The sequence below is a fragment of the Dermatophagoides farinae genome, chromosome 7 (assembly GCF_024713945.1).
Source record: "Dermatophagoides farinae isolate YC_2012a chromosome 7, ASM2471394v1, whole genome shotgun sequence".
Classification (NCBI taxonomy): Eukaryota; Metazoa; Arthropoda; class Arachnida; order Sarcoptiformes; family Pyroglyphidae; genus Dermatophagoides; species Dermatophagoides farinae.
Genome location: NC_134683.1, coordinates 3,649,024 through 3,674,992, shown reverse-complemented (window position 1 = coordinate 3,674,992; position 25,969 = coordinate 3,649,024). Strand labels below are relative to the sequence as shown.

Genomic DNA, 25,969 nt, shown 5'->3' with positions numbered 1-25,969 from the left:
GTGCGTTTATCAAATATAAAACAACACATAACACACACACACACAAAAACACAGTTGGAACAGTTTTAAATTTTGGAACATTTCAATTCTAAAAAAATCTCAAATTTTTTTTTTGTTTGGTCTGGTCCTTCTCTTTGGATTCACACACACACAAACATACATATTGACTGTATGAAGCCAATGTATGTATTACTGAGGACCAATATGGCCCATATATGTATGTGAGTCGGTACAAACACACATAATAATATAATATTTATTTGGCTCAAAACCCCAGAAACACGAAGCAAACACAAACTTATACAATTCACATACACACACACATATATACAGAAGAAAAAAAAAAGATTTCTTTTCTTCTGTTTTCAATATTTATGCATTTGTTGTTGTTGTTGTTGTTGTTGTCATCAACCCGTCATCGTCGTCAAATGTATATGTGTAACGATCAATTGCGATTGCAGACCATTTTTTTTTCTTTCTTCTTAAAAAACCGATTTGATTCGATGATTCGATGATGATGATGATGATGATGGTTTGATTTTCTATACGTATTTTGTTTGATTATAATCATTATCATTTAAACACAACAAAAAAAAAATGACGAACGAATAAAGAAGAAGCGCATCAATTTCACTATCAAGAAAGATATCTTCAATGTATGTGTGTGTGTGTGTGTGTGTGTATTGTATAGCAAAAGTATTTGGCTTAAATTCAAGTTCTGTTCTTCGATACAGAAACATAAAAACGAATTTCGATGGTCGTCGTTTGTGATGTTGATGATTGGCACTATGATTGGAATTCTTTATGTTGTTTTGTAATTTGTTTTTTCATTCATTCATTCATTCATTTTGATTGGTTTGTTCGTCAATTTCGTTTTTGGTGATATGGTTTATTGATGCATACATTATTCTCTTGAAGTGAATTTGATGACGAAAAAAAAGAATCTTCTTTTAAGTCAGAATAAGACAAAAAAAAAATATATCATCACTTGTCATCACCAAAGAACATTGCCATTGCCGTCAAGTAAAGAATCGTCTGTTTTTTTTGCGTTTTCAGAATTTGATTTTTAAACTTTGAATTCGTTTGTCAAATTATTCGATTGTGACATTCGAATATCAGTGATCTCAAAACGTTATTGTTGTTTTTATTATTCTTTTTGGCCATGATAAAAAAAAATGACGATAATAATAATGATTATAATCAAACAATAGGCCGAAGGCAATTTCTATTTACGATTTGTTTGACAAAATAGAAGAAAACAAAAACCAATTTTCCTTATTGACAACAACAACAACAACAACAACTTACTTTTTTTTATTTTGTTTCTTGGGTAAACATTATCAAGATCATTTTCTCAATTACGATTTGTTTGTCGATATGATGATGATGATGATTGATATTACTGATAGCAATTGATTCAATAACATTTGATTGTTTGTCGTCATATTCTCAATTCGTCGAACAAATTTTTATTTTTATTATTCATGATAATCATCACACACCATACACTGTACACTGCCATCATTCATTTCGATATATAAAATTTTGGTAGATTATTATTGTTTTGACTTTAAAAGTCCAATGAACCCGATATTCATCATCATCACCATTATCACCATCATATGTTGTTTTTAATTTGTTGTCGACGCCATTTTTTATTCTCATCTTCATCAAAACGATCATCATCATCGTCATTTGTATTATTTCATTTGTAACAACTTAAAAAAAAACAAGGATTGATCATCCCAAAATCAAATCATTTGATAATTGATTAAATGATCCAAAAATGATCGATCCAAATCAAAAAATTGTATCGATATTATTAATGAAAATCATCATATTAATTATTATCATCATAATCACAAGTTTATCATCAACGAATATTCAATGTTCAAGAATAAGAATAAAACATTCGGCAACGATAATCGATACTATCGATTCATCACAACAACGACAACAGCGGCATCAGCAACAACAGCAACCAGAATTCTATTATATCGAACAGGAAGATAATTTTAAATATCAATTACGTAATGTACCATTGGAACAACAGACAATCAATTTTATTGGACAACAACGACCAAAACGTGCAGCGACAGCACGTTTAGAACGTCTCTGGGATTATGGTGTCATTCCATATGAAATTGAATCCAATTTCAGTGGCGATCATCGTGCCCTATTCAAACAAGCAATGAAACATTGGGAAAATAATACGTGCGTTAAATTTGTTGAACGTACTGCTGAACATCCTAATTATATTATATTTACTGAACGTCCTTGTGGGTATGTTTATTTATATTTATTGGATTTTTCTTTCTTTTATTTGAAATTTTTTCATTTTTTTTTCGATTCAAAATTCATTTATTCATTCGACATCGAATCAACAAATCAAAGCTGTTGTTCATATGTTGGAAAACGTGGTAATGGACCACAAGCTATTTCGATTGGAAAAAATTGTGATAAATTCGGTATCGTTGTACATGAACTTGGTCATGTTGTAGGTTAGTTTCACCAGATATTTCCAGGGAGGATTTCCGCAATTTTCTGGCCTAATAAAAAAAATTTTTTTTTATCCCTATAGGTTTTTGGCATGAACACACCAGACCCGACCGTGACGAAAATGTTCACATTATGAATCACAATATTATGCCTGGTATGTTCATTGGATTTTTCTCATTTTTTTTAGAATTTTCAAAACAGAATATAAATCAAGTGAGAAAGAGAGAATCGTACACTAATCGAAAATTCTGTTTATGTTTTCCTTTTTTATTTTCATTTCTTTAAATTATATAAATTCCAATTTTCAATTCAATTCCATCGAACATGGTCCGTGTACATGTGGGTAAGGTCAGGAGTATAATTTCAACAAACTGACCGAAGATGAAGTCAATTCATTGGGTATCAAATATGATTTCGATAGTATTATGCATTATTCAAGGAATACATTCTCCAAAAGCATTCATCTGGATACAATATTACCGAAATTATCTGCAGTAGGAGATATGGATCCAGCAAATAGGCCTGAAATTGGTCAACGTATACGGCTAAGTCAGGGTGATATTGCTCAAACTAAACTATTATATCGTTGTCCAAGTAAGTGTGTCTAGATGGAATTTTAAAATAGAAATGATTAAATAAATAATTTTTCATTACAAAGAATGTGGCCATACCATACAGGATGAATATGGACAAATTATATCACCAAATTATCCACAATCATCACCACCACCTGAAGGTGAATATTGTGAATGGCGTATAACGGCAACACATGGTGAGAAAATCATATTGAATATTACCGATATCGATATTTATGAAACGAATAAATGTGAAAATGGTTATATCGAAATTCGTGATGGTTATTGGTTTAAATCACCATTAATTGGTAAATATTGTGGTAGCGGTAAAATACCAACATCAATCATATCACAAGGACATCGTATGTTAATCACCTATATGGTTACACCTAATCAACATAATCATCGTGGTTTCAATGCCACCTATGAAGGTTTGTTTGTTTTTTTCAATTTATTCATTTTCATTGAAAGTTGTTTTTTTTGCATACACACTCACACACAGAAACAAACATTATGTTAATTTTTGTTTTCATTTTCTCTTCCATTCATCCATCCATTTCATTATAGTCGTTTGTGGTGGTGAAATTGTTGCCGAAAATGGCTATTTACAAAGTCCTTATTATCCAGATGAATATCGTCCAAATAAAGAATGTATATGGCATATAACCGTACCGGATGGCTATCAAGTAGCATTGAAATTTCAATCATTTGAAATTGAAAATCATGATAATTGTGTTTATGATTATCTGGAAATCAAAGATGGTTATACTGATACTAGCCCAATGTTGGGCAGATTTTGTGGTCATAAAATACCTGCCGATATACGTTCGTCGACAAATCATTTATATGTAAAATTTGTTTCCGATTCATCCGTAAGTAAAGCTGGATTTTCCGCTACATTCATCAAAGAAATGAATGAATGTCTGGATTCAAATCATGGTTGTGAACATGAATGTATCAATACATATGGTGGTTATCATTGTGAATGTCGTATTGGTTATGAATTACATTCGGATGGTAAAAAATGTGAAGATGCATGTGGTGGCCTTATTGAATCATCAAATGGAACAATATCATCACCATCATTTCCTGATCTATATCCACCGAATAAGAATTGTATATGGAAAATTGTTGCGCCCGAAGGATTTCGAATCTTATTGAATTTTACATTTTTCGATTTGGAAGGCAACAATGTTGGTGAATAATTGTCTCATTTTTTGTTTTGTTTTGTTTCATTAATTATTTTTTCTTTTCTTTTTCGATTAGCAAGATTGTGAATATGATAAATTGGATATCAAAAGCAAACTGAACGATCATTATAGCCCACATGGAATATTCTGTGGATCACGTCTACCACCGATCATAACATCACAAGGACATAATCTTCTTATGGCATTTACATCGGATAATTCCGTACAACGTGGTGGTTTTCATTTGCATTTTTTCACTGGTAAACAAAGTTTTTTTTTAATTACAATTTTCTTTAAAACTAAAATTCATTTTTTTAACTGATTAATTGATAGATCTGGATGAATGTGTCATCAACAATGGTGGTTGTCAACATGTTTGTCGAAATAAAATCGGATCATATGTCTGTGAATGTAATAGTGGTTATGTTTTACATGAAAATAAACATGATTGTAAAGAAGGTAGCTGTTCATATCAGATAACTAGTTCGAATGCTGAGATTGTTAGTCCACAATATCCGGAAGAATATCCAAGTAAAAAAGATTGTACATGGCTATTTATTGCAACACTTGGACATCGTATTAAAATTGTATTTGAAGATTTTGAACTTGAACCACAACAAGAATGTGCATATGATTTTGTTGCCATTTATGATGGTGATACACCTTCTGGACAAACATTGGGTAGATTCTGTGGTAGTAAAGAACCACATCCATTAGTATCATCATCTAACAAGGCATTAATGGTATTTAAAACTGATGCATCCGTCCAACGAAAAGGTTTTAAAGCAAGATACTATACAGGTATGTTGCTGTAAAATTATAGTCGATCAATTATTAAAATTTATCTCACTATTTTTTTTTCTCACTATAGTATGTGGTGGACGATTATTAGCAACAGGATCATTTGAACATTTGTATTCACATTTTAAATTTGGTGATGCAAATTATGATAAAAAAGAAGATTGTGATTGGCATCTAGTAACGGCTGGACATGATAAAAAAGTTTATCTAAAATTTGTTACATTCGAATTGGAACATGAAAATAATTGTTCATATGATTTTGTTGAAATATTTGATGGTGGTGATGATACTGCACCATCATTAGGACGTTTCTGTGGTAATCAGGTAGTATATAGTAATTTATTCTTGCAAAAATCAAAACAAAAAAAAATTGACCATTTTATTAATTATTAATAATTTTAGATGCCAAACGATATGATCTCATCAGGTGATTCATTACTAATACGTTTTCGTACAGATGATTCAATCCATAATAAAGGATTTACATTAATATATTCATCTGTTGAAGCTGATGAACAGGAACAATTTATTAATCAACAAGAACGTAAACAATTGGAAAATCAATTGATTTCGAAATTTTTTTATCCACAACCATCACCATCACAATCACCAATGCCGTCATCATCATCATTATCTATACATCATTCAACAATTCCTCGTTATCATCATCGACATCATAATCATAATAATAATCATCATTATCATCGAAATCCACAACAACCTCATCGAAGAAAATTTTACGTATAGAGTGCCAAAAAAAAAACAATTTATTACGGGAATGATTCACAAACATACATCGATCATCATTTCATTCATATATAATCATTGTCAATTTTTTTTTGGTATTTGGCAGTTTAAAATTAATTATTTTTTCTTGTGATGATTTATTATCAATCGACAACAAAAAAAAAAAAAAAAAAAAAAAAAAAAAATACATTCGATCTACTTACATCATCATCATCATTCATATTATGATGCTCAGTCAACGACAGAACAATATTCATCTCAGAAAAAAAACGATATCCCGGTTTCGAGCTTGAACAACAACAACAAAAACAACAGAACCTTCCTATCCCTTTTTCCAGGTTCTTCATTTTTTTCTATCTATCTATTCAACAATCCTAACCAAAAACTATTGCTCAAAATATCTTTCTTTTTTTTAAATTTTGTAGGTGATTTAAAATTTTTTTTTCTTGTTTCGTTCGTTCCTTTTTGATGTTTTAAATGAATTTTTTCTTTTGTCTTCTTCTTCTTTACCATTATATATCGAATATATATACAAATAAAAGCAAATTGAGTACCAATTTTTTTTGTTGTTGTTTTTGATGTTCTTTTTTTTATTGATATGCGAACGTGATCATATTCGATTTTGAAATCTAATTTCCGAATCGAAGGGTTCAAAAGATTTGGTTCGATGATTTTTATGATGATGATGATAATCGAACCAAGATAATAACCGAAAGATGATTGACCCAAGCCAAAAAAATTGGTTTTTTTTGGTTTTTTTGGCTGATAACACGTACCAGGTATAAAAATGACCCAGATTTTTTTTTGGTTTGTCGTATTTCATTAGTGACAAAACAAAAACAAGAAATAAAAATCTAGATTTGGTGAAATTCGTCACCAAATGGTCAATCTCCAAATAATTCGGGTCGACTTTTTCTGGTTATATATTAACAAACAAGCAGAAAACATATAAAATGGCCAATGGCCCGATTTATAATTATTCGTTATTCGTTTTGGCACAAATTTCCATTATGAATGGCAATCATAATAATTTTGACATTTTTTTTCAGGTATGAATCATTAAATAATTTCAGTAGCCAACTTGCCTATAATACGGTAACAAAGCAAAAAAAAAAAATAATACATTTTTTTTCTGATCGGTTGCCAGTAGCCACCACCAATACAACAGCCAACCAGCGGGTAGTCAATCTGAATATTCTAGGGCAAATATGAAAATATTCTGTGATGGTATCTAGTTCAGTTGATCATCATTTGGGATATACAATTACCTTGTCAAATATTCAGTCAGTCAGTCAGTCGATCAAATAGTGTTCCACAAACACAATAAAAAAAAATAAAACAACAAGAATTTATTCTGTTTCAAACTTTATTCGCTGCCAAACACACACACAAACACACACACGAAAACATAAACGCACAGAATATTTTTTTGTTTGTTTGTTATATGTGGTATTAAGGCCAAGTTTGAATTGTGAAAAAAAATGAAAATTATGAAATCGACAAAGAATCGATACAAGATCGATCGATTAGATGAATAGTATAGTTTCGAAAATTATTATTGATTATTTCACTATTTCAACTTATATTCGAATTTTTGATTATGGATTCACATTATTCATCATTATTATCAACTATTGTGATCTATTCGGCCATATTATTCATTACGATAATTTTTATTTCAATCGAATCAACCATTGCATATCCACCGATCATACATTATTCACATATAATGCGTATATTAAAAATTCCATATACAACCGAACCGGGTACCATTGTTTACAGGTAATTGGTAAAGTGATGTTAATTTATCCGGAAATTCAATTCATTCGTTTGTTTGTTTGTTTGTTTGTTTGGTCACTCAAGAATCAAAGCCAGCAATGCCGATAATGATGATATTATTTTTGGTAAGTAGTGGTGTTAGACGTTTTGAATTTGAATTTTTTTTTCGTCACCCGTTTTGTAAAGACGTTCTTGAAGATTATGGAAAAACATTGATACGTTTCGATAAGATTAATCCAAACGAAGCAAATGTTATTCTTTTGTGTCCATTGAATGTATGTACCATTGTCTTTGTCTCTCTCTCTTTTTGTGTTTTGTGTTCAATGATGAAACTTTATCGATCCACATTCATTCGATTCGTATTCATTTTTTCTTCTTTTGTTCATTTGTTGTCTCAAACAGAAAGATTCTGAATATAATCTAACAATCTATGCGAATAGTGGTGATGAATCAACATATATTGAATCACGTTTAATTGCAACCGATATTGATGGAATTGCCGCCGAAGAACTTATTCCATTTGTCATCGATAACGATCCAATTTATGTGTTTGAGGTGATTTTTTTTTTGGTTCATTCTCCTTGTTCAGCATAATTTGATATAGTCAATTTTGTTTATTTTATTTTTTTTTTGCCATTAACTCAGAATGTATCGCTCAACAATTCGATTGCCATAATTAAAGCCCATGAACAAGAATCAAGTGAACTTCCGGTCACGTTCGAATTATTGGTTAGTTCAAACGAAAAAAAATTAATTTAAGTTATTTTTGATATGATTTTTATTTTTGGACAGGAGGATGGAAATATTTTTCATTTCCGTTATATATTTGGTCCTCGTGGTATTACTATAGCTGAAATTACCATATTAAAACCATTGGATTATGAACAACAAAATCTTTACATTTTAACCATATTAGCTTTAGTAAGTTTTATTTATAGATGGTATTACTTTGGTTCTGATTTTTTTTTCTCTCTCTCTCTCTCTAAAGAATGGTAAAACTAGACAAGATATCGACACAAGAAATGTACATCAAACACATTTGACTATTGTGGTCAAAGATGTACAGGATACAGCACCGAAATTTGAAAATTTGCCACAAACCACTCATATCAATGCTTCGTATCGTCCGGTAGATGTCGACAATGATGAAATGGAATGTTTTTAATGTTAATTTTTGAATAAAAATTTTTTTTTCCAATTTCAGAATCAAACTCTGTTTATTGTTCAAGCTCAAGATGGTGATGTCATCGACAAACGAGATTTAATCTATCAGATAAAAAGTATGGAAATTATTTGGATTTTTTTTCCTCATGAATAATTATCATGTTTTTTTTTAAATAGAACCAAATGATAGATTTTTTAAAATCAATTCCAATGGAACCATATCAACGCCATTATCTTTCGATGAATTGAATGAATTATATGATATACGAACACCGATAACGTTAATGATTGAAGCCAATGAAATTGTAAAACAAAGTTTATTGCCAAATAATTTGGCCGAAAATAATAATTCATCATCCACATCATCTCAATCACATCTGATAATCATATTCAATTTGAATAATCGAAAACCTCATTTTTCACAGCCACAATTTATAGCCAACATTGATGAACATAGTCCATATTTGACTTCAGTTCGTTGGTCATCATCAAATGGCCACAATCCAATGGTATCGGATCCAGATTATGGTTTCAATGGAACGTTTGTTCTTCGAGCTTATGATCCTACAAATACATTCATCATATCACCAATGATTGGCTATAAAAATCTTACATTTACATTGTTGGTTAATGATTCTAATTCATTGGATTATGAAAAATATCATAATCTAAGCATTCATCTTAGCGTACAAGATACATCCGAAGAACAGCCTCTTTCATCGAATGTAACATGCACAATTTTTATCAACGATATTAATGGTATTCTATTCTATGGTATTGTTACTCAAGTGACGGTTTTGATTTTCATATTTTTTTCAGATAATTATCCCGAATTCACACAAAATAGATACTATAGTTCAATGTTGGAAAATGCTGTAGAAGGAACCACTGTGACCACTTTATCGGCCACTGATAAAGATACTGGTGATTTTGGCCGCATTCGTTTTACTGAAATACGTGGTCCTTTTGCACAGAAGTGAGTAAAATCATGGAATAATTTCCTGAATTTTAATTTGGCCACATTTTTTCTTTATAAAGTTTCAAGATTGATCCTGTAACCGGGACAATCATTTTGATTAGCAACAATCATGATATCGATCGTGAAAGTATGGAAGAAATTTTTCTAACAATCGAAGCACGTGATAACAATGGCCAAGGAAATCGTAATACTACCGAATTATATTTACAAATTTTAGATGTCAATGGTAAAAAACGAATTTGATTTAATCTAAAGTTTGCAATTCATTCATTTTTATTTCACAACAATGTAGACAATCAACCATTATTTTTACAGCCATATTATGTGGGAATTCTTAAAAATGATCTCAAGGAATTTATTCATCCATTAAAATTAGATGGTAAGAATTTAAATTAATTTTTCATGATTGATAAATCTTGTTTTTTTCAGCAATAGATATTGATCAAATAAATACAACCAACAGTATGGTGAACTATGAAATTTTACAGGGAAATTTTGAAAATATGTTCGAAATTGATCGACAAAGTGGCGGTATAAAACTTACAAAATACGATGTTCATGATCAACGATCATCCACATTGAATGCCATTCCAAGCTTAATAAGTTTGACTGTTCGTGCATATGATTTTGGTATTCCACAATTGTCATCGTTGGTCAAAGTTTTCATCTATGTTCTGGTATATTGATTGTTTTCGATTAGCTTTTGATATAAATTAAATTCTTGTCTTTTTTTGCAGAATACGCCAACATATCTGCCAACATTGTTTTCCACGAATAAAATACTCGATATTCGTAATGGAAACAGTTCGTTAGAAAAGTATGACCATGATTTTTATTTTTTAAAAAGTTTTTAAAAATTTTTTCCGTTTCTACCTATAAAGATCTTTGAGCTTAATTACCGGTGGTAACGTAACAGTGAAAGAGTTACGTTCACCTGAAACGCCCAATGAACCAATAAAAATTGTTACAATGGTCCGTTATCAAAATGAAAATATTAGTAAGTCATTTATGAGGTTTTTTTATCGTAATACTTTTATTCTGGTTCATTAATTAATTAATCTTTATTTCTTCAATAGTCGATCTTGACAATCTAGCATCAGCATATAAAAACTTGTTCTATATTCCACCTCAAACACCAACATTAGTTTTACGACCAAACTTATCATCATCATCATCAACAATTCCATCTATCCATGCCACTAATATTCCAGTTACTGTTCCAGTTGTAACAAGTAAAAATATCAATGAACAACAACAGCATACATTCATCAGTAGAACTCATCATCATGAAGTGGATTCCAGTTCCTCATCATCATCATCATCATCGAAAATTTCAAGAGATCGAATAACCGAATCAAATAGTCATCAAGATGTGGCTGATTACAATGATGAACAATCTGATGAACAAGGCCAGGAAAATAGTGATCCATTAGTTGTACGGACTTCGTCCACTGTTGGATTTTTAAACTTTCTCATGTATTTTCTATTGGCCTTGATTCTTATGTTTCTCATTTTTCTTTGTTTTCTTTGTTGTTGTTATTGTTGGAGCAAAGGGTAAGCAATTTGAAAGTAATTTTATTCTGTTTATAGCTAATTACTTGATATTGAAGGGATTCCGAAACATTATTTGATTGGAAAAATATCTGGTTCCTACAAAATCATAACAGTAGCGATAAATATCAGAAACGAAAACGACGAATGACCGAAAATCATCCAAATCAACGTCATCATGTTAGTCAACATCGAAAACAACGAAATGAAAGTAAAGTAATGACTATTTCAAATCAGCAACAGCAACAGCAGCAACAACAACAACATTCAAAACAACTGGCTAAACAAGAATCATCCATTGTAAGTTATGGACATCATGATAATGATTGGTTTCAAGCATTGGAACAAAAACTTCAAGGCGAAGATGGAGATGTTGAATATGAGATTAAAGAAGAAAAAAAATATTCAAATACACCACGTACAATGTCATATTGTATCAGTAAGAAAATCATAAGACCTAAGCCAAATCAACAGCAACAACAACAACAACCAGAACATTCACGACAAGTGGACATTTTAAATCTGGAAAATGGTGCGACTAAAGTGGAACATCATCGTCTGTTTCCAAGGAAAAAAAATTCCGTTAGGCCATATGAAACGATCGAACAACAAGAGGGTAAAAATCAATCAAATATTGATTTGGCCATCAATCAAAGTACAAAATTTGCACAATTAAATAAACAGGCAAGTAATCTAAATAAATCATCAACAAATCGAATGATTGGCACGGATATGTTACAGATTTGTCCACAAACAATGCATAGACGTAGTATATTTTCCATTGCTTATGATGGTATTGAACATCGAGAAAATATTTCATCATCTGAATCAAATCAAACAATAATGCATATTTAATTGGGAAAAAAAATGTACAGAATTTGAAAAAAAACATCTGTGTGTAAAATATGATGGATTTCAATAATAATGAAATTTATTTATAGAAAAAGGTAATCTATTTTTCACATCGTTCAAAAATACAAATAATCGTATTCACACAAAGTGTGATTCAAACATTCAAACGTTTATTATTGAAAATTCAAAATAATTGAATATAACAGAAAATTTTTTTTTTTGTTCAATAACAATAAAAATCTATAAATATATCAAAGGAACTCACAGTTATTATATGGATGTGTTGTGATTCATATATTCATTCATTCATTCATCCAAAATGATTTTTGTTTTTTTTTTGTTTGTTGATAGAAATTATTATAAAATACAACATTCATATTGCCAAAAAAAAAGAAATTTTGAAAAAATATTGATAACAAATGTCATTGTATATCATGGATCATCATTATTGGCATTCACAATTCATATCGGCACACCTTAGATAGATATATTCAAAAATTTACCAATTGTTACCCATTTGTAGTAATGAAATGGTTCGATTTCAATAATCAATATTTAAAAACACTTGAATAACTTTTCATTTGGCTTGCCGTTTCATCATATGTTGAACATTTTAAAAAATTTGATTGTAATTGATTATAATAATAATCATTATTATTATTATTATGATGATGATCATTATTTTGGTGAATATGATTATTGTTGTTGCCAATACCATTTGTTGTTACCAATGATGGCCATGATGAATTATGATTTGTCGATGATGATGTTCCAATTGTACCGTTGACGAATCCCGATAATGATGATGATTGATGACCATTATTATTCGTTGTTGTATGTAGATTACCGCCATTCGAAAGACCATTACACATCTGATTATTAAATGTATTCAATTTATTACCAAAAGCATTCGATTGACCGGTAGTAAGTTCAAAATTTTCACGAAAATTAAATGGATTAAAAGATGATGTTGATGATGATGAACAAAACGGTAATGAATCATTCAATGATGTCAGACTTGTATCGTTGCTCAAAAATCCATTTAGACAACTCTAAAACAATGAATATGTTAATCACATAAATTTACAATCGATTTACTTACGGTTTGACAAAGTGAACAACTCGGAGATTGATCATGAAAACCATTGCTATTGACTGATTGGCAATTCGAATGATTAGATTTGATCGATTTCAGATTATTGTCAATCATTGGTTGTAGAACATTTGGTGGAAATGAATTACGATAAGTAGCGGCGAAATTCATCAAAGCCATACTGGCAGCTAATTCTTGTTGTTGTTGTTGTTGTTGTTGCTGCTGCTGTTGTTGTTTTTGTTGATGATGATGATGATCAATAGTCGCTAATGTCAAGACGGCTTTGTTTTCGTTGATTAAATTGTTTTCATTCATATACTTAAAATTCAAGATTCTTTGTCGGATCTCCTGTAAATAAGTCGAATGACGTTCCTGAGTTTTAATCAGAACCGTATAAACATGGCCCGATAATTTTTCACGTGTACGAATACCAACACCAAATTCTTTTTCCAATTTTTGTAATTGTGATTGATGGCCATTAATATCGAAATTAATATCAAATGACAATAATAATGGCAGATAGCCCATCAATTCTTGCCATCCCATTACGGTTGATAGAAGATTTCTACTTTGTATTATTACCTGGTTACAATTGGATTCATGTGATGGAAATATTATCATGGCACCGGAACGTTGATGTATAACTTTAAGATTGCAATTATTCTTTCCCTTCACATATTGATGATGTGAATGGCTTACATCAATTGTTATTGCAAACATTACATGTGAATCATTGGTCAATTTTTCTTCAGTAACAAATTGATACAGTTCACGAGTGGCAGATTCAATTTCTTCCAGTTGTGCACGTCCACCTTTAACATTGATTGTCACTTCTGGATTACGAGTATCGGCAATAACATTTGTGAATGTTACATCAACACGATATTTTCGTTTTACAGCCTGTACTTCGGCGCTTGCCGTATCAATAATGACAAATTTACCGGATTTGATCTGTGCTTTGAATCCAATATTCAATGGTAATGATTTTCGAATCTGATCACGAGCTTTATCAATGGCTGTAAAATCCGTACCAGCAATCGATAATTTATTCGATTTTTTATTGCTAGTTTTATTACAATCAGGTAAATGAATATGGCAACCAGTCATACGAGATAATTGTTTAATACGGGTACCATCTTTACCAATGATATATGAATGGTCATTATAGGGCACGTCGATATTGAATGTCATTTTGTCACGATGAGGATCCAGTCGTTCCATAATAAGAGCTGATGCAACCTCTAAACTTTTTTGACTGCACGCTCTTACTTTTAGCACCGGTATTTCATTACCTTGTCGATCTCTTAATGAATTCGATACATCTACATGGCAATTTGTTTCAATCGATATACGAGATAGAAATTGGCTCAATGATGGATGATAGTCATTGCCACCTGATTGTATAATTTCGGATGCAAAATTAATTCAAATATATAAATCACAACATTATGGGTCTTACCTTGATTCATGATAGCCAATATTTTTTTGTCCACTTTAAGATCTTTTTCATAGAATAATGAATCCGATTCTAAACTACCATTACTACTACTACTACTACTACTATTGCTTGTATTTGGTGAAGAATCGGTTATCATTGTCGTCGTAATCAATGATGATGAATTAGATTTACTACCAACAAGCATCGATGATGAAATAGATGATGTTGTCGGCATTGGTTGTTGTTGTTGTTGTTGTTGATGTTGCAATATGGTGGATCTTGATTCCATCATCATTTTTTTTTTATTTTGTTCAAAATCAATTCTATCGTTAAAAATTTTGTCAATACATACATGCATAAACACACACATACACACACAGACAAACACAGTTGTCATCAAAATAAAGCTAACATAACGAACAGATACATGGATGAAATTATAATAATAATAAAAAAATTAACAAAAAAAAATTTCAACAAAAACGATTTTCTATAACTTTTTAATAATCAAAAATTTGATGAAAAAAAAAATATTGTGAAGATTGTAAAGAGAAAAAATTGTCAAATGGCAACCATACAAATTCGAAATTGATATTTATATTCGAATGTTGTGTATGTGTGTGTGTGTGTGTGTGTGTATGTATGATGGTCATGTCATCGTTGTTTGATTTGAAGAAAAAAAAAATTTTTTTTTCGAATTTGAATCACTTTATTAGTTTCGATTACAACTTGACGTGATTTTTTGGTTTTGGTTTTGGTTTTGTTTTAAATTTTCAATACTATTTTACCAATGACTAATTGACAATTAAATTTAAAACATCATCATCATCATCATCAATAAATTTATAAATGACCTATGACGACATATGTATATGAAAATGAATGTATATTGTGTATGTATGTGTGTATTTTATGATGAATACGAACGAGCAGAATTCGTAGACGTTTAATTGTGACGATTAATGCACAATCTCGTAATGTTTGATCATAATGGATTCAGCTACCTTTTTGAACGACTACTAATTCCATCTTTTTTTTATCTTGTTCATTGTTGTTGGTTTGCGTAATCAATGATAAATTGCATAGTTACATATTAACCTCCGATTTTAATTTTTATTTTAAATATACAATATTTAATTGATAAAAGTTTAAAAAATAACTTTTTAAATTATGAATTATCAAGAATGAAGAATATAATTATTCCAATCTTCTTTGATTGTATCTTCATCGACAATATTTCCAATTCCTCCAAAATCTTTTGATAGAATTGTTGATTGATTTCATTTTTTTTTTAATAAACAAAATAACTTGATTATTCTCATTTTCATCAGTCAATTTTCATCCATTTGATCATTTGAAACTCCACGTTTAGAACCAGAGGTTCGGAACAATTTCCGCCCATTGCAAATTCGATTCTTATTTCCATGATAATCACGATCATTAGATTTAATATTCAAAATCGGTTTCATAGTTGTTGACGAAACAATATCTTTTGGTTTTGAAGTCAAAAACTTAAATATTGGTCGTACCAAGCAGTCAACTGGCTGCGCATAGTCTTGTGTCTTGTTTTCACTTCTTTCCATTTCGATTGAGAATGTCGGTGAGAAAGACGAGCATGTTTTTTCAATCGTTAATACCGATCACAAAAGAAAATCATTGTTAAAAAATAAAAAATCATTAATGAATGAATGGGATTCAAAGTTCACAATTAAATGATCCGAATGCTTTTTGATGAAATACAGACCATGAACTTGTGCGTTTTCATCTTCTTGACACCATCAATGGCACCTTCAACGAAGATTTGTTGAGTCTGAGGATTCAGTAAAAATTTATTAGCTAAAAGCCAATGTCTTTGTTGAAATCCTCGCAAAACAAGTCTTCTCAGGACATTCTCCTTCAAAGCGAATTTCAAGTGTTGATGTTAATTGCGGCAAAACTTGTACTATATTTTCAGTCATTTTTTGTTGTTCCATGGTTTTGTTGAACCACGCTCTGCTACCAAATGTAGTAGAGCAAATATTGAAATACAAATAAATTTCACACAATAAAAACTTTAATAATAATTAATATTAATATTAATATTAATTTTTCGCAATCATTCATATTTATATGTTTCAAACAATAATCTAATAAAATAATTGTTTGTTATTTGTTGACCAAGTACAACACCAAATGTGTGATGAATAACAACAAAATATGAAAGGTGATAATATTTAAATTGGATACACTCTGGCTCACGAACAAAAACCAACACGCCAAACGCGAGCACCACATCCGTTGTTTTTCTTCTCCCTCGCTCGCCACGTTCACAAAGAACGTTACCGCACGTGGCAGCACTAGTCACTTAAAAAGCAAAAAAATGATAAACTGTTTTTTTATTTATTTCGTATTTTAAATATAAACTGTTCTTTTATTTCGTATTTTAAATATAAACTGTTCTTTTATTTCGTATTTTAAATACACGTTTTACAATACAATCATAGCCTAGAAAGGGGAGACCCCCCTACATTAGCATTAATGGTGGTACACCTGGAGGAGGCGGTGGAGCACCAGGTGGAATATTTTGCATTAATGGTGGTACACCTGGCGGAGGTGGTGGGGCACCATGTGGAACATTCGGTATAAATGGTGGTACACCTTGCGGAGGTGGAGGAGCACCTGGTGGAACATTTGGTAATAATGGTAAACGGCCCGGTGGAATTGGAATCGGCGGTGGTGGAAATCGTGCACCAGGCGGTAATCCTTGTGGTGGAAGTATTGGTGGTGCATTTGGTGGCCGCATAGCTGCTAATGCAGCTGGTGGTACTAAAGCTTTATTAGCTTTAAATGCGGCAGCTATATTTCGGTTACGAAAAATATCAGAATTAATTCGATTGTGTTAATATTTGGACTTACTAAAAAAAAAACTTACTTGTCACATCAATTAAATTCTGTGCTTGTTCTTCCATCCATTTTTGATAATAAAATCGAACATTTTCCTTATGTTTTCGTCCATTACAATGAGTTTTACGTACTGATGGCTAATAAAATAATAATAATTTAGATTCAATTGTTTTTTTTTATAAATCAAAATGGTTGTCACTCACCGAATCATGTGTAAGAAATGTATCACAATAATCGCAATAATATCTAAACAAAACAAAAAAGAATGAATATAATTATCACATGAACAATTGTTTTCATTTTCAACTTACTTGGGCATTTTTCAATGATTTTTGTATAGAGATTGATGAAAATGTCAAAAATCAATGTGTTCGATTGATGATGATGATGATACACAGACACAAAATACACGCACAAACTAATGAGTATACTCAAATATATATATTTGGTAGTGTACACGAATAAAAAAAAACGTGGTAAAACGTGTGCCCGACAAATATGACATGTTTTTATTCTAAATTTCATCCGAAGCAACAACCACAACAACAACGATTTCAAATGGCTTTCAATCAATTTATGCATCCTCGTAATATTTACCGCCAAAAACCTGTTTATGAACAATTGGCTCGTGAATATTCTGATTTTGCTAATCATGTTTATCGTGATGAAAAAGGAAAAGTTCATATTGATTATGGTGATATTGGTGCATTACGATCATTAACACAAACATTATTGAAAAAAGATTTTCATTTAAATGTTCAAATACCCGAACAAAGACTGGTACCAACATTGCCTATGCGTTTGAATTATATTCTTTGGATCGAAGATCTTCTTGAACATTGTCGTTTATGTTATCAAATCAAAGCGATCGATATTGGTACTGGTTCGTGTGCCATTTTTCCATTATTAGCAACAACTTTAAATCCTGAATGGAGATTTATTGCCACTGAAATTGATCCAATTAATTTGGATTATGCTAATAAAAATGTTCAAAATAATAATTTGAATAATAGAATCACAAGTGAGTGTAAAGTTTTTTTTTTCATTTCGATTCATGAATTTGAATTTTTTTTCTCATTTCATATATAGTTTATGATAATCATAATATTGATACAATCTTCAAACATCTCGTACAAAATTGTCATTTCACTTTTGTAATGACTAATCCACCGTTTTTCGATGATATGTTCAATGATTCATTTGAAGATATTGCTACGAAACCAAATGGCCATAAAACATCATTTCATTGGCGAAAAATAAATTCTGCATCCACTGATGAAGCTATTTGTGATGGTGGTGAACTTGCATTCATCAAACAAATTATGGATGAAAGTTTTCATACTAAAAAATTAATCGATCTTTATACGGTGATGATTGGCAGAAAGAAAACATTTCTTGAATTGAAATGTTTGCTTAAAGATATGATTGAAAATAAAACATTGGCCAGCTTTGCCCATACTGAATTATGTCAAGGTAATACAAAACGATGGGCATTAGCATGGACTTTTGATGATCGATACCAATTAGCTAATTCACCTAAAATAATTCATTTAAAATCAAAACCATTGATACATTATCTGAATCCAAATATGAAATGTTGTGATTACGATATCCAATCTATTGGCAATTTTATTGAAAATTTATTATTAAATGATTTACATATCGAACAATTTCAGATGATCAAACTGAATAAACGAATCGAATTTGATATTAAATCGAATGAAGCAAATTGGAAAAATCAACGCCGTAAACGAAGAGAAAAATTATTACAAGAATCAATGAAAACGATGCATATAGATACAGATGTTTTTATCGCCACCGGTAAACGGCCATTAGATGATCATCAGAATAATGGTGATGGTCAGAATTTGAAAAAATTCTCTCAATCAAATGAATTATGTAAAGTAAATCTAACATATTTATTACATTGTTCATTGATAATCAAACGTGATAAACAGGATATTGTGATCAAAATGGAAACAAAAGAAATGTCACAGAACAAATCGGCCACATATGAATTGTTACAATATTTTAAAAATAAATTAACATAAAATTAAAACAAATCACCACTCTGGATGACAAAGATCTTTATCAATATGAAATTCAATATCAAATTTTGATCGTGGCCATGTATTTTTTGTTATAATTTCCGCAATAATATGATCATCATCGTCATAACCATTTTTTAATGTAATATCAATATCCAAATGAAGTGAATGATCAAATCGATTGTTCAATCTTGTAATGATAGTAGTTAAATAACATTTACGTGTAATTGATTCGATTGCATATAACAATCGTGCTATAAATGATTCTCGTGAACAATTCGAATGTTTACTTGCCCATATGAAACAATTGAATGAATCAATTATCAATACTGATCGATGTAATTGTTCATCTTGATCGATCATTTCAAATAGATTGTATAGCTGATTTATTTCAAATATAGGATAAATTTGAATCAATGAATTAAGATCATCCAAATTTGAATGCAATAAACGTAAACGATCATTAGTCAATGACAAATCGGAATCGATAAACAATACTTTTCGTTTGGATATTGATACACAATCAATTGCAATCGATGTGGCGAGCATCGATTTTCCCGTATTTGAATCACCCGTTATGCATATAATTGATGATGGACGAATTGATTGGAAAAATTTGTTCAATCTAAAATTTATAAATTCAATTTATCAGAGATTAAAAACAATCATACAAACATTTATTACCTTGGAAGACGGCATTTGATTGGCGATAAATTTGAGCATTGAAATGGATGTGATTTCATCATACTATCGATATATGATTGTCGTGTTTGAACCATACGCTATTGATTAAAATTAATCAGAAATCCATTAGATATAAATATTGATTATACCTCATATAATTTATTTCTTGAACTAATTGATTTATTTGAATAATTTTCAATGATCCAACGTTGAATTTCTGAATGATTCATGGCCATAAGTTGAATTGCATTCATTGATTGATCATCAATTTCATCAGAATGTTTAGAATCATCCATTTTTTTTTCATTTATGATTGGAATTGGAATTTTTTTTTTTCAATTTAAAATGGCGCGAATATATTCGGTAAAAAATATTTATAAATTGAGAAAAAGTTCCATGTATTATATAAGAAATATTCCAGAAATTTTTACAAAAACGTTGTCTATGAATAGATATTCAAAAAAAAAAAAAAATTGATGCTGCTGGCAAATCATCAACCTAAATAAAAATTATGATGATACTGCCAACAAGCTGGGACTGCAGTCGTCGCTAAAAAAAAATATTCAGCATTGTGATTTCAATACACCACACCGTGTTATCAACTTCACTCGCAATATAAAATTTTGTTTTTTGTTTTTGAAATTTATTCCAGAATTTCAATCTGAAAATTAAAAAATACCATTCCATAAAATTAATTGATTTTATTGGTAAGTGTTGAAAATTTTAATTATTTTATCCTCAAAAATCTGTGTTTTTCCCTTCACTATTCCTTTAATCATTTCGAATTGATCAATAGATTTGGTTATTGCTGGCTGCTAATTCATTCGATTTGTTGATCAAATGTTGAGACCATCAATATTATCATCATTTTGTTTACGATCATCATCGGAAGCACTCTCGTCGCAGTATCGAAGGAAAGCTATTGTTTAGGAATTGTATTTATAGAACAAAATTTTCATTGAATGATATTTAACATTCAATTTTGACAGCATCATTCGATAATTTTTTTTTTCAATATTTGATCTGCTGTTGATTTTCTATCAATTCATATTCACAACAGAAAAAAGCAGAATATTTTTTGCTGTAGCAGAATCAAGCTGAGAGCTCAAAAGTAACAAGACAAACAAAAATCAAAAAACAAAAAACCTGAGGCAGATAAAAAGAATGTCTAGTCCGGTAATCGAAACTGGTAACCGGGACCGTGACCGGAACCGTAGAGAACGAAGCCGTGAAAGCAGACATCGATCATCATCAAATCGACATCATCGTAGTCGTGATGATAGTCGTAAGCGTAGCAGAAGTCGTAGTTATAGCCGCAGCCGTAGTCGCGATCGAGATCGATCATATCATAGCAGCAGCAGTCATCGAGGTTCAAAACGATCATCTCGTTATACGGAATCGGAGAATAATGAGTTCAGTACAAAAGGACAAGGCCCTCCTCGTATTGAGGGTATGATTTCGCTCAAAGTTGACAATATAACTCATAGAACCACTGTTAGTCAGTTGAAAAGACTTTTTTCTAGATATGGCGAATTGGGAGATATTTATGTACCGAGATATCCTGATTCATATATGACACGCGGATTTGCATTTGTACGTTATTATCGTAAACGAGATGCTGAAGAAGCGATGCGTAAACTCGATGGTGAACGTCTTGATGGCCGAGTACTTAGTATACAAATGGCTAAATATGCCCGTCCAAATAGCCGACAACGTAAACGCACTGAATATCGTTCTAAACGACGATCTCGGACCCCCGATCGGTAAGTGATTGACACATTTTTCATTGATCAATAATAAATCCCATTATTTTGTTTATTGATTTAGGAGGAGACGAAGCCGTAGCCGCAGTTATGGTCGAAATAGCAGACGATATAGCCGCTCGAAAAGTTCAACACCATCAAGACATCGATCAAGATCAGTTAGTTCTGCAGAATCAGATCGCAGTGAAAAGATATCACCACCACGTGCACGTTCGAATTCAACTAGCGATGGTGAAGAAAGAAGAAAAAATGATGATCGTAATAGTTCAAGTGGTGATGATCGAAAATCATATGAAAATCACCGTGATGGTAATGATGATCGTTATAATGGTTCGGATAAAGAAGGATCGAATGATAAACATGGCCAACATCATGATTCAGATGATCATAGTCGAGAATCGAATGAAGATTCAAATGATGTCCCGAACAAAGACGATGACGGTGATGATAGAAAACGCTCCGAAACGAACAACAATTATGATGATGATGATGATGATGCAACCAATTGAATCAAATGAAGAAGCATTTCATTTTCCCCCCCTCCCAAAAAAAAAAAAAAAAAAATTTGCATCAATGGCACACTTACACACAAAATCATCGTATTCTTTTTTCTCATATTTATCATCATTCATTCATTCATTGCTAATTTTGAGTCTTAATTTTGAATCAATCATTTATCAACCATTTACATGATTCATAATTAATTTTATTATTTAGATAACCAAATTACAAATACAATTATTATTTTTTTTTCAATCATTACATAATACATACACATACTTTATGAAAACACACGCATATGCACACTATTTAAAGACAGAAAAATTAATTTTTTCATTCATTTACAATTTTATTCATTCATATTCTTTTTTCTTCATTTTTTTTGTTGTTGCTATTTCTAATAATGATGATGATTTAGAATTGACTCTTGACAATAGTTGACATTTGAATATCCAATGGTACATCTGGTTACATAAAACATAAAAACAAACAAACAAAAAACAAAACAAAAAAAAAATGAAAATCAAGAGCCAAAAAAAATTATTATATACAGAATAAATTGAATCGCTTATCTTTTTCTTTCTTTTTTTGTTTTGTTTTGTTTTGTTTGATTTTAACCCATTTACCTAGATCATATATGGATGGTGCAACCATAAATATACCACCAGTACCGATTATACAGGCTAATGTAAATATCCAAAGAAATAATCGATCCAATACCATTGATACGTATTTCCAATCTTCTTGATTCTAGAAATGTAGAAAGAATAATTATTATTAATGATGAAAATGAAAATTAAGGGGGATAGGAAGTATAGAGGGCGCAAAAAAAACACATTTTTTGTTAAATGATTGCTCTTTAATGAAACGTCCGAAATTTTTGAAATTTACCTATTTAATTATTTTGGAGTCCTAGAATAATTTAACATAAACAAAAAATAAAAAATATTTATACATCAATATGAAACAATCAGTTGAAAATCAGTTGTGCAAAAAGCATGGTCGGCGTGATATCTTAAGAACCGTAGCTCGGAATTTGATGAAATTTTCGGGAATTATGGACAGGATTAGTGGTTATCGTGAGTGACTAAATCGTTATATATCTAAAAGGAGAAGGGCATTTTTGGGCCAATTGAAACTTAGGGTTGAAAAATTAACAGTTTTTTTCTTCACATTCAGGCTAATATCCGCCATAATATCCGGTTGTGAGCCATGATTTAGTCACTCACGATAGCCGCTAATTCTGTCCATAATTCCTGAAAATTTCATCAAATTCTGAGCTACGGTTCTTAAGATATCACGCGGACCATGTTTTTTGTACAGCTGATTTTCAACTGATTGTTTCATATTGATGTATAAATATTTTTTATTTTTTGTTTATGTTAAATTATTCTAGGGACCCTAAATAATTACATAAGTAAGTTTCAAAAACTTCGGACGTTTCATTGAAGAGCAATCATTTAACAAAAAATGCGTTTTTTTTGCGCCCTCTACAGTTCCTATCCCCCTTAAAAATCTTAGAATGTTAATTAATATGTAACACATACACTTTTATATTCATCAGCATTATCAATATGATGAGCAATGAATATTGCATTCAATATGATTTGATCAATTTTTCTTGGATAACAATAATGTGGTTCACGTGTTTTCATCATCGATGATGATGGATGATTTGTAACCATTAGATTATAGCCATTATCAAATGTTGAATCAATTGATTGATTCCAATCGATTGGTGGTGGTGGCTGTGGTGATTGTATTGTTGTATTTCTTTTATTCTGTTGTTCTTGATGTTGCAATGGCTGTTGTAAATTTTTCTTTTCAGTATCCGGTAATTCTAGTTTAAATTGTGGTGATTTCATCAATAACCATCTAGGTAATGTATGAATGAATGTTTTTCGTATCCATGGTGACTGTAAATAATAATGAATTAATAAATGAAAAAAAAATAGAAAGAAAAAATTCCATCCATACCATTCGATGTGTAGATGGTGAACGAAAATGAATATTCATTACCAATATGGTGACAATGACCGAAAGGGTTACTAATACCATTGTAAATATAAGATATTTACCAATCAATGGTATGACTAATGAAGTTGATGGAATGATTTCAATCAAAACAAGAAGAAAGAAACTGAGCGATAAAAGTATCGATACTGATAATGTAACCTTTTCACCGGAATCTGATGGCATATAAAATACCAGAATTGAAAGACATGATATCAATACACATGGAATAATCAGATTGATCGTATAGAATAATGTTTTCCGTCGTAATGTTATATTGAATGTTATATCCGGATAGAATTGTGGACAACAAGTATATTTAATAACTTTACGTAATGCCGGTACACGCATTATATCCCATTCAACATTTAGATAAAATTCTGATAAATCGATACCATATTCCAAAAGATCGGTACCATTACCTTCATTTAAATGGATTAAATCTACATCATTACCACTATATGTCCAGCTACCAAATTTCATTGTACATTCTTGATAATCGAATGGAAAATAACTGATATCAATATTACATGAACTTTTATAGATTGCAGGTGGATTCCATACAACACGACCATTATAATGCTAGAAATAGAATGATATTTTTTAGAAACATTCGATTTTCCAAAAATTAAACTTACAATAATTGCTTTAGTCATGATGGTTATCTCGTAATTACCATCACCATTATTGTACAATACAATATCTGTAGATACATGATAATATTAATTAATTAAAAATTCTAATTCATTCAAATATCATTATATATACCTGGTAGCCATATCTGTTCAGATGGTACATATAATTGTCGTACACCGCCATATTCTTCTGGATCCCATTTAAGTTTATGATCAAACCATTCTTGTGTTACCCATACGTTTGTGGTCATCATTTGATTCTTTAGATTCTATAAAATGATTGTCATTTGAAAATTAAATTAATCCAAAAATTAATTAATTGTTTGTTTAACTTGTTTGTTTGTACATACCACATCGATTAATTGAGTTAGCTTTAATCCAAGTTTGACCTTTAAACTTTGCGAATTATTACTAACAGGACGTACTAGTCGATTATAGCTAGATAATAGATCATCATATAATCTTTTTCCATCTATAAGATTGATTTGATTAGAAATTAATTAATTATGATTAATTAATCAATCGAATAAATTACCTGAATTGGCATCAATTTGTCGTATGAAAATGTTGAGCAATACAATGATAATAATAATGATGGCTAAATTTTTTCGTAGCCAACAACAATTGAATAATGGCTGCATTTTCGAATTATTATGATTATTTACATTTTTTTCTTTTAAAAACAAAATTGTCTCAATCAACAAAGAACAAATCGGTTTGACATCCAGCAGCTATATGGTCCAGGATCCAGGATTCTAACCAAAAAAAAAAAAA

General features: G+C 30.5%; 8 protein-coding genes across 14 annotated transcripts; 4 read left to right on the top strand and 4 right to left on the bottom strand.

Moving 5' to 3' along the window:
• The first annotated feature begins 71 nt into the window (after nucleotides 1-71).
• On the top strand, nucleotides 72-6,369 carry LOC124497280 (tolloid-like protein 1). 4 transcript variants are annotated; one of them, XM_075732620.1, is made up of 11 exons: nucleotides 74-656; nucleotides 717-2,283; nucleotides 2,395-2,501; nucleotides 2,582-2,653; nucleotides 2,848-3,093; nucleotides 3,158-3,505; nucleotides 3,642-4,267; nucleotides 4,341-4,524; nucleotides 4,598-5,065; nucleotides 5,136-5,389; nucleotides 5,468-6,369. In XM_075732620.1, the coding sequence occupies exons 2-11, from the start codon at nucleotides 1,787-1,789 to the stop codon at nucleotides 5,810-5,812; spliced, it is 3,147 nt and encodes a 1,048-aa protein (XP_075588735.1). In that variant the 5' UTR covers nucleotides 74-656; nucleotides 717-1,786; the 3' UTR covers nucleotides 5,813-6,369. The 4 variants fall into 4 exon arrangements, with proteins under 4 accessions (XP_046916877.2, XP_075588735.1, XP_046916876.2 ...); XM_047060921.2 differs by having other exon boundaries at nucleotides 72-2,283; nucleotides 3,642-4,271; nucleotides 4,345-4,524; XM_047060920.2 differs by having other exon boundaries at nucleotides 74-2,283.
• A 1,172-nt stretch (nucleotides 6,370-7,541) lies between these two features.
• On the top strand, nucleotides 7,542-12,142 carry LOC124497288 (cadherin-86C-like). The gene is made up of 17 exons (XM_075732619.1): nucleotides 7,542-7,594; nucleotides 7,676-7,716; nucleotides 7,778-7,866; nucleotides 7,994-8,146; nucleotides 8,237-8,320; nucleotides 8,384-8,512; nucleotides 8,580-8,720; nucleotides 8,796-8,871; nucleotides 8,933-9,514; nucleotides 9,575-9,731; nucleotides 9,794-9,960; nucleotides 10,027-10,113; nucleotides 10,164-10,411; nucleotides 10,472-10,551; nucleotides 10,616-10,731; nucleotides 10,811-11,288; nucleotides 11,345-12,142. The coding sequence occupies exons 1-17, from the start codon at nucleotides 7,542-7,544 to the stop codon at nucleotides 12,138-12,140; spliced, it is 3,477 nt and encodes a 1,158-aa protein (XP_075588734.1). The 3' UTR covers nucleotides 12,141-12,142.
• A 143-nt stretch (nucleotides 12,143-12,285) lies between these two features.
• Nucleotides 12,286-15,297, bottom strand: LOC124497267 (uncharacterized). Its single transcript, XM_047060904.2, has 3 exons — nucleotides 14,690-15,297; nucleotides 13,240-14,624; nucleotides 12,286-13,189 (listed from the first exon to the last, which is right to left on the bottom strand). The coding sequence occupies exons 1-3, from the start codon at nucleotides 15,063-15,065 to the stop codon at nucleotides 12,686-12,688; spliced, it is 2,265 nt and encodes a 754-aa protein (XP_046916860.2). The 5' UTR covers nucleotides 15,066-15,297; the 3' UTR covers nucleotides 12,286-12,685.
• A 1,799-nt stretch (nucleotides 15,298-17,096) lies between these two features.
• On the bottom strand, nucleotides 17,097-17,958 carry snRNP-U1-C (small ribonucleoprotein particle U1 subunit C). Its single transcript, XM_047059902.2, has 4 exons — nucleotides 17,863-17,958; nucleotides 17,755-17,797; nucleotides 17,580-17,688; nucleotides 17,097-17,503 (listed from the first exon to the last, which is right to left on the bottom strand). Exons 1-4 carry the CDS (start codon nucleotides 17,868-17,870, stop codon nucleotides 17,172-17,174), a joined length of 492 nt encoding a protein of 163 aa, XP_046915858.1. The 5' UTR covers nucleotides 17,871-17,958; the 3' UTR covers nucleotides 17,097-17,171.
• A 110-nt stretch (nucleotides 17,959-18,068) lies between these two features.
• On the top strand, nucleotides 18,069-19,614 carry LOC124497197 (U6 small nuclear RNA (adenine-(43)-N(6))-methyltransferase). The gene is made up of 2 exons (XM_047060820.2): nucleotides 18,069-18,572; nucleotides 18,641-19,614. The coding sequence occupies exons 1-2, from the start codon at nucleotides 18,110-18,112 to the stop codon at nucleotides 19,600-19,602; spliced, it is 1,425 nt and encodes a 474-aa protein (XP_046916776.2). The 5' UTR covers nucleotides 18,069-18,109; the 3' UTR covers nucleotides 19,603-19,614.
• Nucleotides 19,615-20,653, bottom strand: LOC124497198 (uncharacterized). Its single transcript, XM_047060821.2, has 3 exons — nucleotides 20,433-20,653; nucleotides 20,284-20,381; nucleotides 19,615-20,224 (listed from the first exon to the last, which is right to left on the bottom strand). The coding sequence occupies exons 1-3, from the start codon at nucleotides 20,577-20,579 to the stop codon at nucleotides 19,615-19,617; spliced, it is 855 nt and encodes a 284-aa protein (XP_046916777.2). The 5' UTR covers nucleotides 20,580-20,653.
• Nucleotides 20,654-20,794: 141 nt separating this feature from the next.
• LOC124496424 (uncharacterized) lies at nucleotides 20,795-23,130 on the top strand. 3 transcript variants are annotated; one of them, XM_075732616.1, is made up of 4 exons: nucleotides 20,814-20,990; nucleotides 21,080-21,201; nucleotides 21,344-22,046; nucleotides 22,111-23,130. In XM_075732616.1, the coding sequence occupies exons 3-4, from the start codon at nucleotides 21,448-21,450 to the stop codon at nucleotides 22,553-22,555; spliced, it is 1,044 nt and encodes a 347-aa protein (XP_075588731.1). In that variant the 5' UTR covers nucleotides 20,814-20,990; nucleotides 21,080-21,201; nucleotides 21,344-21,447; the 3' UTR covers nucleotides 22,556-23,130. The 3 variants fall into 3 exon arrangements, with proteins under 3 accessions (XP_046915897.2, XP_075588732.1, XP_075588731.1); XM_047059941.2 differs by having other exon boundaries at nucleotides 20,795-20,990; nucleotides 21,080-22,046; XM_075732617.1 differs by having other exon boundaries at nucleotides 20,803-20,990; nucleotides 21,080-22,046; nucleotides 22,114-23,130.
• Nucleotides 22,876-25,926, bottom strand: LOC124496423 (acetylcholine receptor subunit beta-like 2). Of its 2 annotated transcripts, XM_047059940.2 has the most exons (8): nucleotides 25,731-25,926; nucleotides 25,546-25,667; nucleotides 25,329-25,464; nucleotides 25,199-25,263; nucleotides 24,525-25,142; nucleotides 24,095-24,463; nucleotides 23,174-23,297; nucleotides 22,876-23,011 (listed from the first exon to the last, which is right to left on the bottom strand). In XM_047059940.2, the coding sequence occupies exons 1-8, from the start codon at nucleotides 25,834-25,836 to the stop codon at nucleotides 22,962-22,964; spliced, it is 1,590 nt and encodes a 529-aa protein (XP_046915896.2). In that variant the 5' UTR covers nucleotides 25,837-25,926; the 3' UTR covers nucleotides 22,876-22,961. The 2 variants fall into 2 exon arrangements, with proteins under 2 accessions (XP_046915896.2, XP_075588730.1); XM_075732615.1 differs by having other exon boundaries at nucleotides 22,876-23,297; nucleotides 25,731-25,923.
• Nucleotides 25,927-25,969: the final 43 nt, after the last annotated feature.

Bases quoted from the DNA above. Each gene is read 5' to 3' on its own strand.
- LOC124497267 (XM_047060904.2), bottom strand. From the start codon at position 15,065: ATGACAACTGTGTTTGTCTGTGTGTGTATGTGTGTGTTTATGCATGTA. The intron at 14,625-14,689 runs GTAAGACCCATA...TTATACAATCAG, and splicing joins ATTGGCTATCATGAATCAAG to GTGGCAATGACTATCATCCA. The intron at 13,190-13,239 runs GTAAGTAAATCG...TCATTGTTTTAG, and splicing joins GTTGTTCACTTTGTCAAACC to AGTTGTCTAAATGGATTTTT.
- LOC124497197 (XM_047060820.2), top strand. From the start codon at position 18,110: ATGGCTTTCAATCAATTTATGCATCCTCGTAATATTTACCGCCAAAAA. The intron at 18,573-18,640 runs GTGAGTGTAAAG...TTTCATATATAG, and splicing joins TTTGAATAATAGAATCACAA to TTTATGATAATCATAATATT.
- LOC124496423 (XM_075732615.1), bottom strand. From the start codon at position 25,836: ATGCAGCCATTATTCAATTGTTGTTGGCTACGAAAAAATTTAGCCATC. The intron at 25,668-25,730 runs GTAATTTATTCG...TCAATCTTATAG, and splicing joins ACAAATTGATGCCAATTCAG to ATGGAAAAAGATTATATGAT. The intron at 25,143-25,198 runs GTAAGTTTAATT...TTCTATTTCTAG, and splicing joins TCATGACTAAAGCAATTATT to CATTATAATGGTCGTGTTGT.
- LOC124497280 (XM_047060921.2), top strand. From the start codon at position 1,787: ATGATCGATCCAAATCAAAAAATTGTATCGATATTATTAATGAAAATC. The intron at 4,525-4,597 runs GTAAACAAAGTT...ATTAATTGATAG, and splicing joins TCATTTGCATTTTTTCACTG to ATCTGGATGAATGTGTCATC. The intron at 5,390-5,467 runs GTAGTATATAGT...TAATAATTTTAG, and splicing joins GACGTTTCTGTGGTAATCAG to ATGCCAAACGATATGATCTC.
- snRNP-U1-C (XM_047059902.2), bottom strand. The intron at 17,689-17,754 runs GTGAGTGACAAC...TTATTTTATTAG, and splicing joins CATTTCTTACACATGATTCG to CCATCAGTACGTAAAACTCA. The intron at 17,504-17,579 runs GTAAGTTTTTTT...ACCGAAATATAG, and splicing joins GAATTTAATTGATGTGACAA to CTGCCGCATTTAAAGCTAAT.
- LOC124497288 (XM_075732619.1), top strand. From the start codon at position 7,542: ATGCGTATATTAAAAATTCCATATACAACCGAACCGGGTACCATTGTT. The intron at 7,717-7,777 runs GTAAGTAGTGGT...CGTTTTGTAAAG, and splicing joins TAATGATGATATTATTTTTG to ACGTTCTTGAAGATTATGGA. The intron at 8,147-8,236 runs GTGATTTTTTTT...CCATTAACTCAG, and splicing joins ATCCAATTTATGTGTTTGAG to AATGTATCGCTCAACAATTC.
- LOC124496424 (XM_047059941.2), top strand. From the start codon at position 21,448: ATGTCTAGTCCGGTAATCGAAACTGGTAACCGGGACCGTGACCGGAAC. The intron at 22,047-22,110 runs GTAAGTGATTGA...TTATTGATTTAG, and splicing joins CGATCTCGGACCCCCGATCG to GAGGAGACGAAGCCGTAGCC.
- LOC124497198 (XM_047060821.2), bottom strand. From the start codon at position 20,579: ATGGATGATTCTAAACATTCTGATGAAATTGATGATCAATCAATGAAT. The intron at 20,382-20,432 runs GTATAATCAATA...TTTAATCAATAG, and splicing joins CAAGAAATAAATTATATGAG to CGTATGGTTCAAACACGACA. The intron at 20,225-20,283 runs GTAATAAATGTT...TATAAATTTTAG, and splicing joins ATCAAATGCCGTCTTCCAAG to ATTGAACAAATTTTTCCAAT.